General features: G+C 36.7%; 1 protein-coding gene across 1 annotated transcript; it reads left to right on the top strand.

Moving 5' to 3' along the window:
- Positions 1-11,939: 11,939 nt before the first annotated feature.
- arsj (arylsulfatase family, member J) lies at positions 11,940-19,301 on the top strand. The gene is made up of 2 exons (XM_041262858.1): positions 11,940-13,241; positions 17,256-19,301. The coding sequence occupies exons 1-2, from the start codon at positions 12,895-12,897 to the stop codon at positions 18,619-18,621; spliced, it is 1,713 nt and encodes a 570-aa protein (XP_041118792.1). The 5' UTR covers positions 11,940-12,894; the 3' UTR covers positions 18,622-19,301.
- The last annotated feature ends 257 nt before the right edge of the window (positions 19,302-19,558 follow it).

Below are 19,558 nucleotides of genomic sequence, written 5' to 3'. Positions count from 1 at the left end.
TAATTTTTTATTTAAAAATAAAAATGCATGTGTGCTATAATGTGATTCTTTCAAAAGAGGTATTTATGTCTGCCACTGTTTAAAATAAATCTTCTGCACATCATCTATACAGCAGTGCATCAAAATACCACTGTCATTTAAGTCAATAAAATATTTACCCGCTTCATTTTCATATTTTTCCAAACAGAAATAAACTAACACGCATTGTTGGTTGTCTAATATATGTTGGTATTAAGATTTTTTAGATCTGTTGATGACACCACCCCATGTCTCCTGTGTACTGCTGCATTGTAAAAATAATATTGTTACATTAATTCATTTTATAAAAATCAGCAATATAAAGTTCATAAATTCAATAAAGTCTGTATAAAACAATATTTGGCCAAGTGGTAGAGTTGTGTTTAAATTTCACAGGCATTAAAAAAGTGCTATTTTGTGTTCTCTTTTGTTGCCTTTTACACATTGAGAGTCATGAAGTCAAGGCAAAATTACAGTGGAAGCTTAAAATAGCAAAAATTGCAATTTCAGTGAAGGACAAAATTACAGTCTTGAAAACTCATTTCCTTATACAAATCAGAAAACAGTAGCGGCATTCACTTGAACTCCACTATACAGAAGCTGTAAATGAGCCAGCATTTGCATGTATCTATTATGGATCAGCTTTGCCACAACAATGACATGTATTGGTTCCATTTATTTTTTTAATGGTGAATAGGCCTGTTTGTTAAAAATATCCCTGCATGACTAAGCATCCCTTGTTAAGTTACTTTCTTTGTTTCACATACAGGGGCATAGCCACGGCCCACCCAAATCTGTGCCTATGTGAATGCCAAGTTTAAGCAAATGTATTATTTATTTATTATTAATTTTGTTTTCAAACTGTGCACCCTGAAGGTGAGAGCTCAAGTTTAGGACAAATAGGCTATACAGAAAATGTCGCAGGCTTTAGCCAATCAAAGCAAAGTAGTCATTGTAATGCAATATTTGGGTCGGATCTTCCGCTTACACAATGAATCATGTGAAAGTTGTGTTTGATTGACAGTTTGTGAGGCAGTTCATACTTTTCAGTTTAAACTAACTGCAATCGATTGATTGGAAAAGCCCTCACGGTGTGGTTAAGGAGAGCATGGGTTGTTTTTCCATTGCAAAGCCGAGCCGAGTCGAGCTACTGACGACACACGCAATAAAAGACAGTTGTTATTCATTATTGTTATTAATTAACTCAGTTAACCGAAAGATGTACAAACAAATGGTGTTCAAAAATTAATAGACCAATGGTACAGCTGTATCTTGTATCGCTATATTTTGTAACTATATTTATGCATTTCAGTTGTATTTTGTTTTACTATATTTTTGTAAATAAGTTTAGAATTTTTTTTATTTGCCATATTTTTTTTCTCTTTATATTCATATAAGAAAGGTCAAAGATGTGAAATTTGGTAGAAGTTTGTGTTTTTTAGTGTGTGAGCTAAGTGTACCATACCTGCGGTTTATGCCCATTTGCTTCAAATCATCAGAAATTCGGGCATAAACTTTCTAATTTGTGACGCATGACTGCAAACCTTCCTGAACACGTCTATCTGCCCACAGAGAAACTAGAGCCTGCACTTCCTCAGCGTCCCAAGGCTGCACTTTTCTCCCTTGCTCTCCGCCATGTGACTGACTGATGCAATGTAATGACAAAAATCCATAACCCCGCCCCTGGCCCGGCTTTGCTCCTAGCCAAAGTCAGATGTCTTGTGAGGCCGGAGTTTTATGGTTTGGTTCTCGCTTGGCTCGACAAATAGCCAGTGGAGAATCACCCGTACCTGTCATGAGTCGGATATGCCAGTGGAGAAGGGTATAAGAAAGCAGACAGCATAATAGTAATTTCATTGCTGACTCAGTATTACAATGCATATGTTGGTCCCATATAAATAATTATCATGCTCAAATACTTTGTGTTATTTAAGTAGTTGCTGTGTAAAGTTCATACATTCAAGTCCAGGATGTACAGGAAATAAAATTGATGCAATACATAGAAATGGATATCATGTACAAACTGACTGGAAAAACTGAAAGCATACATCTTAAAACGAATCAATTATATATAACAAAACTGTCCTTTGACACGAAAATGACTGGAGCCCTTCTGGTCCCATGGGGAAAGACATTCAGGTTTAATGAGAGTATTTCTCATTTGTACTGAACATCACGTACTGTACGTCTCCATGCTTATCAATTTTCATTAAGTATAGTTCTGAAGCAATACCATACAAACAAAACTAAGTAAAAATACACATCTTGAGAATCATTCTTTATAATCTGGTTGGGTTGGCTTAAAGATAAACCTTAGCTGTCCAATACGCTTGACAGATATCCATAACTTCAAAACACTGAATTCTAACATAAAACTATAAGAAACAGAGTCAAGTGGATACCATCTTAGGTGTATTTGAAGAAGGTACTAGGCAAAACATTTGTCCATATGACTTAAGTTTTTGTCGTCCCCCCCAGTACCTTTTATGTGTGACTCGCTGACCAAGTAATCTATGTTCCAGTCCATAAATGAACATCTTTATAAAATCTACTTTCATTTTCTACTGTGGAAGTTGAGTACTTTTATAAATCACAAATGCATATGCAATAGTTTCAGATCTTCCCTGTGTTTTGTAATTACAACAATATCTGGTCCTACAGTATGTAAGATTTTGTGAATGCAAGGAAAACCATTGCAATGACCATATGTCAAAGCGCTTTACAGAGGCAGGCTGTGAACTGTGCATTATATGCAGAGTCACTTATAAAAGGATATTGATTTAAGCTCTCATCCACAGGATGGAGCACAAGGAGGTTAAGTGACTTGCTCAGGGTCACACAGTGAGTCAGTCAGTGGTAGAGGTTGGATTTGAACCTGTGACCTTCTGGTTACAAGACCTGGACTTCAACCACTGGACCTCAACCACTGGACCACACTGCTTTCTTGTTGTTGTTTAATAACAAATAAACAAAAGGTTTGAACAAAACACAACACGCAGAAAAATGGCACGGTGGCCAAAAACAGACAAACAAAACAGAGATCAAACTAGCATGCGTCGCAGTTGTTATTCTAATTTGCTTTGCTTTGCTTTGCCTCCCAACCCTTGTTCTGCCTCCGAACACACAACCCTAACTCTGCGAAAGCTGCAGGTTGTTATAGTGGTAGCCGAGGGATTTAACTAGTTATCAGTTATCTTATTAATCCCTCGGCCACATTTTGCACAGATTTACTAAAGATGCGTGACTGTCATATAATTCAATAATTACTAGCCAACAGTCACACATTCTCACGAGGTACTATAATAACAAAACAGCATACTTTAAATACATAAAACAGTACATTTAAATAATAATACAAAAATAATACAAAACATAATATGCACAGGGGCGGGGTGTACCCAGCTACAGTATATTTGCTGTATTTATAAACAGGTTTCCATTCTAAATGGTTTTGCAAAGGAAAAACCACTGTGTGGGTTTTCCCACAGCCTCGTACACTATAAACATAATATTATATGCACCAAACACTTACATTTCATATCCCAAAACAGTGAATGTGGTTTCAGCACAGGGAAATGAAGCTTGTTTGTGGGATATACACACACATTTCACAACATAATAACTGTAATTACTGTAAAATGTAGTAACTATTTTTCTGCAGTTTATTCTTAATGCAAAAGGGTCTAGTCATCTGTACAGTGATAATACAAAGTATTAATGATTATAGCCATAATCAGAGCGCCACAGGCCTGCAGGTGATTACCCAGGGCTAGAATTATTAACTCTGACATAAGTAATTCATCTCAATTGAAGGAAAATGCAACCATTTAGAGCCAAAAGGTTAAAAGTCAGAGGTGCCATAATTATTGATGTGAAGTTTTTAAATTCAGACTCATTCCCTGGTAAGTGACAAAACAGATGAGCAGAGTGTAAACATAAAGGGGGATTCATTCCAAGACAATATGTTTTCACATACATGGAGAAACTGGCTCACTGTATACTCTATCTTAGCCGTCATCACCACTATCACTGGAAGCTACACCTCTCAGGTCCCCTTCCATCTTTTACAAGATCCAGTAAATTTCACTGCATGTTTCTGAGATTTCTTTCAATGTCTTCCATGCAGTCCAGCGGCTAGCTCAGCTGCAACACAAGCTGAAATATCAAGAGATAGACGAAAGACTGAGTCCAGAGTTCTTCTGAAAACACAAACCACAATAACTATATAGTAGGTTACTCCCTACGTTCTTGGTGTACTAGACCAAGGCAAGAGGACTACCACCAAGTACCTCAAAGAAATAATAAGACTGTACCAACAGAGATGCTATACCAATAACCCTGATTTATTAAGGTTATTATTGACACTGGTTTTTAGAGTTAAATCCATCACTGATTTCTGTGTTTACAATATTGATCATTAGTGGACAATAAAATGCAGCCTAAAGTGGAGTTCCTAAGGTGCCAATACCCATCAAGCAGGAAACAGAAAATATGATTTTTTTTTTTTTTTTAAACAAACAGCCACCAGCCTTGTTGTTATCACACACAGGGGAATAAATATAAATTAATCTAATAGAAAGACTGCAGCTCCTACAGTGTTTAACAATATTATTTGAACATTTAGCATCCACTGCAGCAAAACAATAAAGAGCGCTAGTAGCCACACTGTGAGTTTGCCTGTCACAGTAGCAGTGCTTGATGGTGATTCAGAGAAAACAACATGTCACCTGTAAATCCTATTTAGCCTCATTTGCATTTTTATTTAATCCCCCCAAAAATTATAATTTGACATTGTCCAAGACCTTAAAGCAGGCGTTGAAGCCAGATTTATAAAATAACTGACTGGCCAAGCTAATTATATATAATATTTGGCAACAGATCTAGAATAAAGTGTGTGGACTTTTCAAGAATTAAAAAATGCCTACTCTGAACAGATTCTGTATGGTTAAAGAAATGCTGTTTCTCCAAAACAGAACCTATTCATCTCAGGTCAAATGTGTGGGCGGCAAATGCATTGATTAAGTATGCAGTCTGGGGTTTAATGAAATTTTGATAAGTGAGGTCCCAATGCGCTCCACTGAGCTAAATAGAGGAGCCACAGACCAGAGTGAGGTTCCTTTGTCCAGGCTTAGCGACTTGTAAAAGCAGTCAAGTTATTTCAAGGCCCACCTTGGTCTCCAACAATGTGTGCTTTCAAAGTGGGCGACTATTAATTTCTCTGCTCTGAGTAGGTGTCCACTTTCAACACACCGTGCAGTGTGTGGTGGGTCACAAAACGCTCGGTCAGCATATAACAGTGTCACTGTTTGCTGGAAGGAAAGGATTCCTTAAAGGTGAATCAGATGGTAAGGGCCTGCTGTCAATATATCTTGGCCTTACCGTATCTACATGGGTAATTTAACCCAAATAGGAAGGCAGGAGACATGCGGTTTTCACTTGCTGTCTGTCTACCTCTGAGGAAACATAAAGTCCTCTGGGAGAGAGGGCTTGATTGGAATACCTTACACTGCCTATTTGAAATGTTCACAGGGGAGTCCTTTTTTTTGGATAAATTATAAGTGGCCATTGTATAGTCCAGGGCTGTACAGGATATTTTAGAAGACATATTGCCCTATGGGGACATTGCAAGGCTCAGAGGTCATAGTATGCAGGTTACTAGTATCCCAAAACAAAAACGTGATGGTCGAGATCTCAACCTACCTAAAATTCAAAAACTCGAGGCAATCCAGCAGGGGATTCCTCATGCAATAAATAAATAAATAAATAAATAAATACAACATGCCAATCTGCAGCCATAATTAATGAAGTGCATACTTGACACATAATATTTTTTTGTCTGTCTCTATGGAGTGGGAAATTACTGTACAGCTTAAGTGAAACGAATGAGCTCACACACTTTTATGCCCAATGCTGCTGATTTACAACAATTTACATATTTTTTAGATTATCTCTTTTTAGCTGCTGGATAGGGTAATTCAAATCAAATTAGACCTCGCTCCGCGATTGGCTCAGGTTGCGTTAAATATCCCAAATTTTGGCCAAGCACGGGTTTAGACATTCCACTTCTCGCTGCTACAGAAAGAGCAGAAAGTATTGCCAATATTTGTAAAGCTTCTTGGTAAATGATGGGAAGCTGTGCCACTAAAGCATTTCATCCACTTCAGTCATTTATTGAACTGAAATTCCTGAGCCATCTGGAGACATAAGGTCTGCCAAACCTCCTCCTTGTACCCACTGCCTAGCTGGAGATATATGTTGTTGGGTACATGAGCTTCAGTCCAAAACAACAACAGCAAGAGGACTATAAGCAAGTACAGCAAAAAATATACTCAACTACTTCATAGGCCATGTATATTTATATATTAATAAGTGTGTCTCATGCTAGTAAACCTGGCTATTTGTCAACAGGGTGAAGACATACCAGTAAACCTGATTTATTAAGGCCATTAAATCCATCACTGAATACTCCTAGCTGGCTTGACTGTATGTCATGGGGCATTACATTCATTAGCCTGGCAAAGATGGGATTAACAGTGTTATTTACCCTTAACGCCACTACAACACAGATATAATAACTACTGCCAAGGGAAAAGACACTGAACTTGAAAAACAGTATTGAACCAGTTTATAGAACAGATATAGAGCTACATATTTATCAAGGTGTTTACTCTAAAGTGAACTTCACATCGTTTTTTAAAAGGATTAAAAATAGTGTTTATTTTTTATATTGCATGTTTTAATATTATTATTTAAAATTCCATGTGTCTTAGAAACATATAAAAGTATATATTCTGCAAAGGTGCTGCACAGCCCAGGCCATATCTGTTCATGTAGTACACTTTAAGTGGTAAACTAAGTTTCCATGCTGTCAATCTACCTTTTTACTGAAGCCAAATGTGTGTATATATTTTCATTTAATTTGCTGGTGTTCAATTTTCCCCAATTACAATCACCATACATTCTTAAACATAATATTGAGGTTGGAATAAAAGTCAAGCTTTTTACTTACGTTTTAGAATACATTACTCACGTGTGCCCCTGTTACTTTCAGGATATTAGTCAAATTATTATTTTTATAGAGGCCAGCAAAATGTAGTATAGAGAGAATAATATAAGACAAGTCATGTACTGAATGCTCCAAAACTATTCATGAGATATAACAGAAAAATAAGAAAAGGCATATAATACTGTTTTAGTATATGACCTTCGGATTCCATTTTTATTAAAATATTTATATGATTAAAAAAACAGGTTTAATTAGACTAACTCACAATAAAATACCAGTAGCTTTAAATTAATAGTGCTTAAAAATGTTTTTGTATCATAGCATCTATGTCTCATTTAAAACGAAAACAGGTATTACTCAAGCTTACAGAAATGATATTTCTGTAATAGAAATCTTGACATATGAAATTAAACCTTGTTTTGCATTGGCATTGCAACTTCAACATAATGTTCTGTTTTGCTCAGATAAGGTCAATAAATATGCAAACAAAGTTTTAGAGTTTTATTAAAGTTTTCCATACCATATATCAAACACACACAATTCCCTTAATTTGATGTTAGAGTGTTCATCAACATTTTAAACTGCAGTACTGTGTACATTTCAAACTATCATCTAGAACATCATTCACCTCTCTGAAAGCATTTCAATGACTTGGAACAACATTGGGTTTCCAAGAGTTTTCTACAAGGTTGTTATGTCTATAACTCTTTTCGGTCTATCCTTGTTAAACCTGCTTCTGACATCCATTGGCCTTCATACAGTTAAATTAATTTAGTAGACAAAATTACAGGAATGGATTTGCAGCCTAATAGTGTGCTGGACCGTTTAAGGCACACTACTGCCAGGAGAGCCTCTTTGTATACTTCTATAATCTAGATGGACAGGTACAAAAGCACATGCCATGTTCAGAAGCTCAAAAAAAATGCATAGTTTTCCAATGCATTTCCCATAGTGGCCAGTGAGAAGTATACTGTGCTACCTTCACAGTGCCAATGCATATATATATTTCTTCCAGATGTAAGGTTAGCATTTAAAAAAGGGACAACTTGAAGGTACGTAGATTCTCTTACAAATTCTATTCTGAATCAACCAACTAAACAAGACACAATTGTACCCTATGCTATACAGTAATATAGTAGTCTTACACTGCATTTATATATATATATATATATATATATATATATATATATATATATATATATATATATATATATATATATATATATATAAAATACACACACACAGTGCCGAGAAAAAGTTTGTGAACCCCAATGATAATTATGGAAATTCCATAGTTTTACCATGATAGCCTTCTTGAATCAAATCCAGTCTTTTCTTAAATATCCAATAGGGTTTATATCAACCAATTCCGTGTCTTTTGAAACAAAATGATGTATGAATTAGACAAACAATGAGTATTTAAGATTCAGGGTATGTGAAAAAGTAAGGGAACCCTGGTTTTATCAGCTCAATTAAGGGGATAATTAGAATCAGGTGTTTAAACAATTAGGTAGATCTTCAGGGTGAGTTTGGGAGGCCCCATCCTATATAAAGATCAGAAATTTTGTGAGTTTTGTCTTCACTATACAGGTGTGTGGAAATACGTCATGCCACGGTCAAAAGAAATCTCTGAGGACCTCAGAAAGACAGTTATTGATGCTCATCAGTCTAGAAAGGGTTACAAAACCTTTACTAAGGATTTGGGGCTCCACCATTCCACTGTCAGTCTACAAATGGAGAAAGTTCAAGACCATAGTCACTCTAGCCAGGAGTAGTCTTCCTACCAATATCTGTCCACGAACAAACCTGAAAATCATCAAGGAAGTCACAAAGAACCCCAGAGTAACATCTAAGGATCTGCAGACCACTCTCACCTTGGTTAATGTGAGTGTTCATGACTCAACTTTCAGAAAAAAACATTGAACAAGAATGGTGTTCATGGAAGGATAGCCAGGAGAAAACTACTGCTCTCTAAAAAGAACATTGCTGCCCGTCTGAAGTTCGCCACAAAACTTCTGGAACAATGTTCTCTGGACAGACGAGTCAAAGGTATAACTTTTTGACCTCAATGAGAAATGTTATGTTTGGCGAAAACCAAATACTGTGTTCGAACAGAAGAACCTCATGCCAACCATCAAGCATGGTGGTAGGAGTGTAATGGTTTGGGGCTGCTTTGCTGCCTCAGGACCTGGGCGGCTTGCCATCATTTACACAACCATGAATTCTACATTGTATCACAAGATTCTAGAGGAGAAGGTCAGGCCATCCACCCGTGAGCTGAAGCTAAACCGAAAGTGGGTCATGCAGCAAGAGAACGATTCTAAACATACAAGCCGATCTACAAAAGAATGGCTGCAGAAGAAGAAATTCCGCATTTTAGAATGATCTAGTCAAAGTCTGGACCTAAACCCTATAAAAATGTTGTGGCAGGACCGGAAGCGAGTTCTCCATGCAAGGAAGCCCTCAAATGTGACCGAGTTGAAACAGTTCTGTAAGGAGGAATGAGCCAAAATGGAAGCCACCAGTTACTGAATCTAAAGGTTCACATACTGTACTTTTTCACACATGGATATTGAATGCTGAATCATTTGTGGATAAATAAATGTTCAAAAAGTATTGTGTTTTGTGTCATTTGTTTAATTTATTATTAGCGCTTAGATTAAGATCTAATAACATTTTAGGTTTGAAATATGTGAAAATCATAAGGGATTCACAAACGTTTTCTCGGCACTGTATATAAAAACGGAGGTGTTCTTGTTTTTTACAGTCTTGTTGTTTGAGCCATCTGTCTTCAGCTTCATTTCAACCTGGGTGTTCTTACATCTCTCTTGTGACTAGTACAAGTACAACAGTAATGTGTTTCACTGAGAGAATTAAAAATCTGTATTTACTAAATGTCTGCAATACAGGAGGGTTGTTCTTATATAAAACAGTTCCCCATTAACCTTAAATCAAATGTGCAAGTGCCCATTTATGGTCCTTGGGTGTGCCATGCATATTTTCAGCATTAATTGACACAGCTCCCCAGACAACAGCAGTTTGGAATGCTTGTTCGCTCTTGGCAGAGTTTCTATAACATCCCGCTACAAATGACCTTGCAGCTTTTGTCTGCTCCTTGGTAACTGTATCAAACCCAACCTTTGATCAGCCTACTGCCCATATTATACCCCGAACAATTATTATTACAAACAAAAAAAGGGAATTAGCTGGAAAAAAAATATGTGGGAAAGAAACTACCAGTACATGCCTGTAACCAGTGGAATCCTGTTAATTTTCTTTTTCTTTTTTGAGGATAACTGGTACTCAATTTTAAACACTTTTTTTTTATTATTATAAGAACAACACTATTTATTATTGTTTGTTGTTTGAAAAACACTTAAAGGAGTGCTAACCAAATAAATATTTGTTGTTGTTGTTATTAGCACTAGTATCATTATCACTACTGTCCATTTTCTTTTGGTTCTTTGCTTGGTACCAGGATGCTGCAATGTGTATATATATATATATATATATATATATATATATATATATATATATATATATATATATATATATATATATATATATGAGTATATATATGCCTAAAGCCTTGGTTGTCACTCCTTTAAATCCTTTGCTTAATAACTTTATGAGGAGGTAACAGGTTGTGTTTTGACATTGCCCCTGCAAAATCTGTAGACAGTTAGGTGACTGTTAACAAAACCACTGAAGGTAATGTGCTTACAACATGACCACAGTGCCATGAAGATGTATTCCAGACCAACCTCTGGACAGCAAGGTAAGCAAACATCGAACTGGATCAGCTGATCATTGCTTGCATGTGCTTGATGTGATTAGACAAAACAAGAATTATTTTCTGCAATATGGACAATCTTGTATATTAGTTAAACTGAGGAAACAGTTCTTTACTCCCAAGACATACTAAAGTCTATTTGTTATTTTTTTTTTTTTTTTGGGGGGGGGGGGGGGGGGGGGGTCTCTTTTTGGTACTCATAGCAGTGACTACACATTAGGTACTATTGGTACCACACCCTACCTTTGTATAGGTTCATAATTAAAACAAACCACCACTGCTATTAACTCGCTATATAATATTTAATATGCAGCCACATCTACATCATCTACATGATTTTCCACTAAGAAAAGTATTTATATTTTATGCCACTCGGGTTTTGTATGGGAGATGGTTTGATGGACCACCTCCAACAACTCAAATCTAACTTAAAAAAAACTTGTTTAAATACAGTAACACAATTTAAACACAGACCAGGAGTCACAGGTCTAAATGGAGTAATTACAGTATATTCAATATAATCTAGTCGCAATCATATATGTAGAACACTTGTATTCCATATAGTTTATTCTTAATTATGTAATTCAGTAGTGCAATCATTCTCTTAATAATAATAATAATAATAATAATAATAATAATAATAATAATAATAATTGTTTTAGTTCATTAATCAAAAGTCAAGTTTTCCAACAAAAAAAGGTTTGTTTTTTTTTGCTCCAATTTAAAACTAAACTGATGTGACAAACTTACTTTTTAATTACTGTGTGTGTGTGTGTGTGTGTGTGTGTGTGTGTGTGTGTGTGTGTGTGTATATATATATATATATATATATATATATATATATATATATATATATATATATATATATATATATATATATAACGTTTCTTTACGCGAAGTTTATAATAAAGATGAGGTTAAAACGATTATGTTCAAATTCTTTGACTTTTAATTAACGTCTCACTTGGTTATGAGATACAGATAATAGTTTAAAACGAATACAAGAACATTAAATCACGCTTTGCATTTCACTGACGGCGGTATTTCAAACATCTGTGAAGTGAAACGTGTAACTACACTGCCAGTCGCTATTGGTTTGTTGCTAATTGATTTGCTGTCGAGTCTCAGCCACAGTCAGAGTCGCCGGTCTCATTCTGAGAAGAGATTTGGTGATATAGGAACTTCAGTACAAAAACTTTAAAACGGACAGAAATGGATGATAATATACTCAGTTATGAAACGCCGTATGACCGCATCTCTAATCGGAGCGTGATGTAATAGGAAAATACGGCTGTGGTGCAGATTAATTGTTCTTGAGTCCGGTATACAGTGGGGAAGAGGAAAACTGGACAGCTCACAAGAAACCGACCCAACAGAGCATTGTGAATCATTCTGCTTTTCAGATACGAAGGTGGATCATTAAAAATCCTGAAATTCCATCTTTATTCTGAAACAGAGAAAACTACTTAGGAACTTTTCAATGTATGTGTGATAATTCCGGTTAGTCTGACGCTGCGTTTTTATCTGTTGTGCAAAAGAAGAATCAACCGAATAATGCACAGTTCACGTTCTTAGGGATCAAATTTCAGCAACAGAGAAAGAAACGACCCAACTGGAAATCTTGTAATAGCATTCTTGCAAGATAAAATAAATAATTATTATATTGTTGAAAACATTCTTGCAGTTTATTGAGATGCTAACAAACAATGCTTGAAGTTGGATCCGAAACAAACTCCAGAAACAGTAACTCAAACTTTGAATTATTAGTATTTGAACGTAAGATAAGCTGCTGTTTTGGACATTGTAAGTAGAATATGAAAACAGCAATAATACATGAAAACAAACAACACGTGTAACTGCATGCCTGCAGTAACACATTCCGATTGCCAGCTTTGTTTTTTTTTTGTTTTGTTTTGTTTTTTTCCTGAACCTGTGTGTGTCTGCACGTTTCCTCCTTCGCCTCTGACATTTGGAAATGTTTATTCTTCTATGGGCAATTGATGAAAGACCTGTAACTATTTCATTGTTTTTCATTTGCACTTAATCGTGGCTCTTTCCGCTTACCTGCTGTGAATGAATGGCACGGTTTGGTTTGTTGCAATTAAATGGCCTCGCGAGAATGTTTGTACTTGGAGTCTTGGCTGGCTTCTCAGTTGTCAGTATTCTGACTTATGGTTACTTGTCGTGGGAAAACCTCCATTCCACAGTACACAACAGAGCTGAAAACGAAATAGACAAGCCTACCTCTCAACCTCACATTATTTTCATCCTGGCAGATGATCAGGGATTTAGAGACGTGGGATACCATGGTTCTGAGTTCAAAACTCCCACAATAGACAGACTTGCTGCTGAAGGGGTTAAACTGGAGAATTACTACGTTCAGCCTATGTGCACTCCGTCAAGAAGTCAGTTCATTACTGGCAGGTAAGCGTGTCCTCCGTCCGCTGAATGCACTACACTTCTGGGGATTGAAGGCAATTCCCCACTTCGGGAGCTGGCAGCAGTAGAGATCTGTAAACTCATACTCCCTTTTCATTTTTTGCAGAGCTGAGTGTTTACTGTAACTGTTTTGTAAATAGTTTTCATACTCAAAGCATGATAATGTTAACAATTAATTTTTTCTGACAAAGACAGATTGAAACTTCTCTACTCTGCTGCACATAGGGAGGACAGATGGATTTTTTTCAGTAACAGGAGTTATTGTGTGTCAGTACAGTGGTTTAGAGCAGAGGTTTCCAAACTTTCTTTGGCTCAAGGCTCCCAATGACATTAGACACCCTGACTGTGGAGCCACTCCCAATGAATATAAAATTTTAAATTTACTTCCTTACTATCACACACAGACTGTTAGCATGGACAGTAGAAAATACTGTCATTAATGAAATTGAGTGTGTGTTGCTTTAAAAAAGATTTTGATTCTATGGAACATACCATTTGTGAGGTATCAGTGATATTGTAGATAGAATATTTTTGTGTCTTCTAGAAACTACCGTTTATATAGTGATGATTGCACCTAGTAGGTTATAATAACAGTACAACCCATGTGTAATATCCAAAATCCTAAGATTTCCTTTTCTATGTACAGTAAAAAGATTTATTTAACGTACATCTAAATACGCATACCCTTTTTATCAATCCCTTTGCCAGCTGTTCCACACTGGCAGTATTTTTCTACCTAGCGTTTTGCTTACAGTCAGGATATCCCCTGACATGTTGTATCAGGTTTAAATGAAAACCCTGGACAGCCCACTGCACCTATTAGATTACCCTCTTTGTACAGTACATTAAAGTCTGACATGTGGCTCCCATCTTCTTGGAATAATAAAGTCTAATGCAAATGGATGCATTACAAATATGCAAAAGAGCTTATGTCCACTGTTGCTTCTATAACTATAGTTCCTTCAGGCATTCTCTCAAACCCGTCTTTTGTATATGTTTTATGAAGAACCATTCTTAGATGCTCACCAATAGAGGTTGCTGGAACCCTTCATGGTTCTATTTGGAACCCTTTGATTAACTATGGAGTTCCATTGAAAGCCATAAAGAACCCCATAGTTAAATATACAGTAGAATGCTGTAAGAGTACAAGCTACTGTACAAGCCTGATACTGCAATAACTGCTAAAAGATAGGGCTATTATACTATGCACAAAATATGCATTAATTTGATGACAAATAATTTAATCCATATAGTGCTATGAGTTTCCCACAGACCTGATTTAAACCTGATGGAAATAATATAATATATCAAATAAAAGAGCAAGGTATTTTCTTTGTGTGAGGCATTGGAGGCTCAGTATTTGCATGGCCAATAGATTTAACATAACTCTTAAATTTTCTGTTACCTGGCTACAAAAGTTAAAGTATGTAACCATGAGAGTACATACCTATTTTTTACAATTGAGCTCTGTTGCTAAAACTATATACATTCTTTGAGTTGCAGTGCGGAATCTTGTGTCTCGAGATAGCTGTCGATTTTGCACTGTTTGGAAATGTGGTTTCTAAACATGTATGAAACAAAAAAACAAATCTGCCTGCTGTACAGTCAGATGCAAGGAATACAAGTCTAATTGCATGCAGAAATACATTGACAATGGTCAATATATAAGAGTTTAATTTGAAGCTTTAGTTCTTTTTTTTGTTTGTAAGAGGCATAAGAGGCATGTGATAGTAACGTGGAAGTGCCGTCGCAGAGCTCTGTCTGGGATCCTGTTTATTTTTAGATATATCATATACACTATTACAGGCAAAGATGGCAGACAGATAAACCAATCAAAAAGGAAATAGGCCTCTTTGCATTGTTGCTGGGGAATTTGAAAGTTCCTGCATTATTTAGCTAAGTAAATTCTTAAAACAGGTTCTGAGAAGAAAGATTGTTTGAAACTGATGGAGCAAAAAATGCAAGATAATGGTCTTCTTAACAGTTAGAATGCAGAAAATGATACGTTTACTTCACTGGCATAGCTGCTGGTTAACACTGGTGAGGTTTACGTGTTGCCTGTACCTTTGTGTTTCTCATGCTGTTATGATCAAGTTTTAACAACTTTATAATGAAGATGTCGGGTGAAGCAGAATGGATTTACAGGAATGCTAGGAGAGGGAGTGTGGATCCCTTTTATTATGATTAAACAGAACACTTACCATACCTTTGGGGCATCCTTAATCTGTGTGCTATGCAAGGAACACGCTAAAAACAGTGGCCTTAAGCACAAAATCACTCTCACAATTTACAATATATGTTTGCTTATGTAATGGAACACACATTACAAATATCAGTCCGCAATTAATAAGGTTTTTATCCAGTGTAACATTGATAATGTATACATAATTTTTATTTCTTTCTGTGTTTTGTTTTTTTTTTTTTTAGTAAGAATTTCAAGCTGATTTAATTCAGTTGTAGCTACGGCAACATACAAATTGTTGGAAGCTTTGAAGTGAAGCAGTAACTTGTTCAAAGTGATGTAATCATCCCCTTAGAAACTGCTTTTGGCAATACACTCTTAACCATTCAGTTTGTTTAAATTGGTAGTTGGCTTTTACTTTGCAATATTTATTTTAGTAGATTATTAGTTCTCACTTGGGTCTGGCATTCAAACTATTAACAACAGCAACACAACACATATTTCCTATACTGTCCTATTCCCAAAGTGTGTCAAACATTTCCAAACACTGTAGTATTTAGTATTTATCCACATTCTAAATCAATAAAGCATTTTTTTTTGGTGTAGGAAAAGTGCAGTCATGTTGAAGTACTGGAACAAAAAAGACCCCCAGGTTTCCACTTGTGTAATTGTTTCAAATAATAAATCATGGAAGAGGTCCTCACTCAGTTTTTACCAATTGTGATCTGATTGGAAAGAAGTCCTATTGTCAAATGAGGTTATTTATCCCTCCCCTCAACAAAATCTTCCTTTTTCACAAAAATCCTGCATCCCTGTTGGCATGTTGGAGATAGATTATTCACCACAGATGTTTCCACAGGACTCTATTGTGTACATCTGTGTTGAATCTGCAGGGAATCCAGAGTGCTGAGTGCTGTTAAGATTAGTTTCAGTTATTTCAATTATCTATTTATCTGCAAGAATTTTTATTTTGGACAAGGGCGTTGTAGTCTTGTTATAAGCAGGGAACATATGGGGTGAGTAGGTGCTGTTCAAGCTTCCCTAAAAAGTTGTATTATAAATTTTAAATATTTATATAATGGATGTTTTTTTTAGCTGTTTACCAAAATAGTATTTTTGAGAATGAAAGTAAGTTAATTATTGTTCCTAAGATAATTAAATACTGTATGTATTAGTAAAAGTCCATAATGTAGATGTTTCAAATGTATTTTACATTTTGGGTTCAAATAAAAAACACTTAAGTTGGGGTAATATCTGGACATATAGGCAATCCATTACAGCAAACGAATACTGTTTTTTGTCATCAAATCATATTTACTCAATAATCCACTTCATTTATTTTGGTGTTGCTGGAAAATATAATCTTTATGTATTGTTACCAACTTTCAGCTTTTGGAGACTGGGAAGCTTTTAAATAAATGTTTGAGAACAAAAAAAAAAAAAGGTCCCATTTGAAAAATTGTAATTATTCCAAACAAAAGCAGGCAATACACATGGTTTTAATCATTTAATTCATACTAGCTTTTACAGTGTTTCAAATGCACTGTTATTGTCTTACTTCATACCAGGTGGTTGTACAATATGTGGTGTTACTAAAGCATTTTTAAGTGCTCCATAATACACAAATACAATAGACTAAATAACAGTCTTACATTTCCAATTATGCAATTTGCATTATACTATAGTTTAGTAATTGGTGTATTCAAAAATGGTGCACACTGCAATTCAAGCAGATAGTGTTTATCTAATGCACTAAAGTATATAGTGTTTATCTAATGCACTGATTTGATAACATTTTTCCTCCTCTTTTTGCTTAGATATCAAATCCACACTGGCCTTCAGCATTCCGTTATCAGACCCACTCAGCCTAACTGTTTACCGTTGGATAATGTGACGCTACCTCAAAAACTGAAGGATGTAGGGTACTCCACACACATGGTTGGGAAGTGGCACCTGGGGTTTTATAAAAGAAACTGCATGCCAACTCAAAGGGGCTTCGACACCTTCTTTGGCTCTCTCTTGGGAAGTGGTGATTACTACAAGCATTTTAAATGTGACAGCCCTGGAATATGTGGCTATGACTTGCATGAGGGTGAGAATGCAGCCTGGGAGCACGACAACGGGATCTACTCCACAATAATGTACACCCAAAAGGTGGCGGACATTCTAGCGTCCCACAACCCCAGGAAGCCCCTCTTTCTGTACTTGGCTTTCCAGGCCGTGCACTCCCCCCTACAGGTGCCCAGCAAGTACTTGGAACACTACAAATCAATTACCAATTTACACAGGAGGAAATACGCTGCCATGGTAACCTGCTTAGATGAGGCTATCAACAATGTGACATTGGCTTTGAAGAAGTATGGTTACTACAACAACAGCATAATTGTGTACTCCTCGGACAATGGAGGGCAGCCCATGGCAGGAGGGAGCAATTGGCCTCTCCGGGGGAGTAAAGGGACGTATTGGGAAGGAGGCATTCGTGCGGTGGGGTTTGTGCACAGCCCACTGTTGCTAAACAAAGGCACCTTGTGTCGGGGTCTTTTGCACATTACTGATTGGTATCCCACTTTGGTGACGTTGGCTGAAGGCCAGCTTGAAGAAAACCTGCTCTTGGATGGTTACGATGTGTGGGAGACTATCAGTGAAGGGATGCCCTCACCCCGGCTGGACATCCTACACAACATTGACCCCATTTACACCAAGGCCAAAAATGGGTCCTGGCAAGCCGGCTATGGCATCTGGAACACTGCCATCCAGGCGGCCATCAGGGTTGGGGACTGGAAGCTACTGACAGGTATCCCTGGGTACAGTGACTGGGTCCCACCACAGACCTTCTCTGGACTTATGACTAACCGCTGGCACAAGGAGCGGGTCTCCTGGGACCTGGGTAAGTCTGTCTGGCTCTTCAACATCACAGCGGACCCCTATGAGCGGGTGGACTTGTCTCACCTGTACCCTCACATAGTCAAGCAGTTGCTGCTCAAGCTTGCCAAGTACAACAAGACTGCAGTGCCTGTCAGGTACCCCCCCAAGGACACCAGAAGCAACCCCCAGTTAAATGGAGGGGTATGGGGCCCCTGGTATAAAGATGATGAGGGAAAGAGCAGCCTTGTCACCAATCATCTCAGCAAGAAGCAGAAAAAAAAATTGAAAACGAAAAATAAGTTGAAAAAGAAAGTGTGATGGGTTTGGTTTAGTTCTTCATACTGTACTCTTCTCAGGGAAGTTGAAGGCCTCCCATATCGCTGCATACAAACATACAGATTCATTGACATGCATGTACACGCACAAAATCAATACATTGTTTTGTTATTGAGGGACTTCCCTGAACAGGCTTGAAATTGTGGTAAATATACTTTTAGGAAACACAATGTTCCCAGAGAATGCTGCTCTTTTTTCTGTGTTTCCTGTTGAATTTCAGATAATGGCTCTATATTTAAAACGACAATGCTTTTTTGGTAGGAAATAAAAATAGTGTAATATATTATTGACCGACAGACACATTTTGTCAAAAAATTTACATTTATAACTGAAGATCCAGGTTACAGTGAATGTGGGGAATTAACTATATAACTGCTGTTGCAGAGTAAATGATAATGAGCAATCCCTGTGACTTACCCTTTTATAGTAATAGTTCTTAAGGATGTGCAAAAAGTCAGATTTATTTATTGCAGTTAAGAGCCCCTCCTTTTTGCATTTGATTGTAATAATGGTGCTATAATTTCTAAATTAAAATTCTAATGCTACCCAAGTGCATATGTCTAAGACTTGTTAGAATTATAGCAGTGATAGCAATTCTTTTTCTACTAGTTTTGTAAAGGTGTTATGATTTGTTTTAAATAATGTACCCCCCCCCCCCCCCCCCCCCCCCCCCCCCCCCCCCCCCCCCCCCCCCCCCCCCCCCCCCCCCCAAAAAAAAAAAAAAAAAAAAAAAAAAAACAAACAGATACAACCCTGTTAAAAGTTGATTGGGTGTGCCATGTAAAAGTAGTAAAGCATGCATGACTGTAAAGCATTGTGAAAAATAGGTATTAAAGGCCAGGTTTTTTTATTATTAACATATTTTAGTTTGTGCTTATTACTAAAAGAAAAGGATTTTACAAGTGGAGAAAAAAGTAAT

The sequence above is a fragment of the Polyodon spathula genome, chromosome 1 (genome assembly GCF_017654505.1).
Source record: "Polyodon spathula isolate WHYD16114869_AA chromosome 1, ASM1765450v1, whole genome shotgun sequence".
Classification (NCBI taxonomy): Eukaryota; Metazoa; Chordata; class Actinopteri; order Acipenseriformes; family Polyodontidae; genus Polyodon; species Polyodon spathula.
This window is presented reverse-complemented; position numbering and strand designations above follow the sequence as displayed.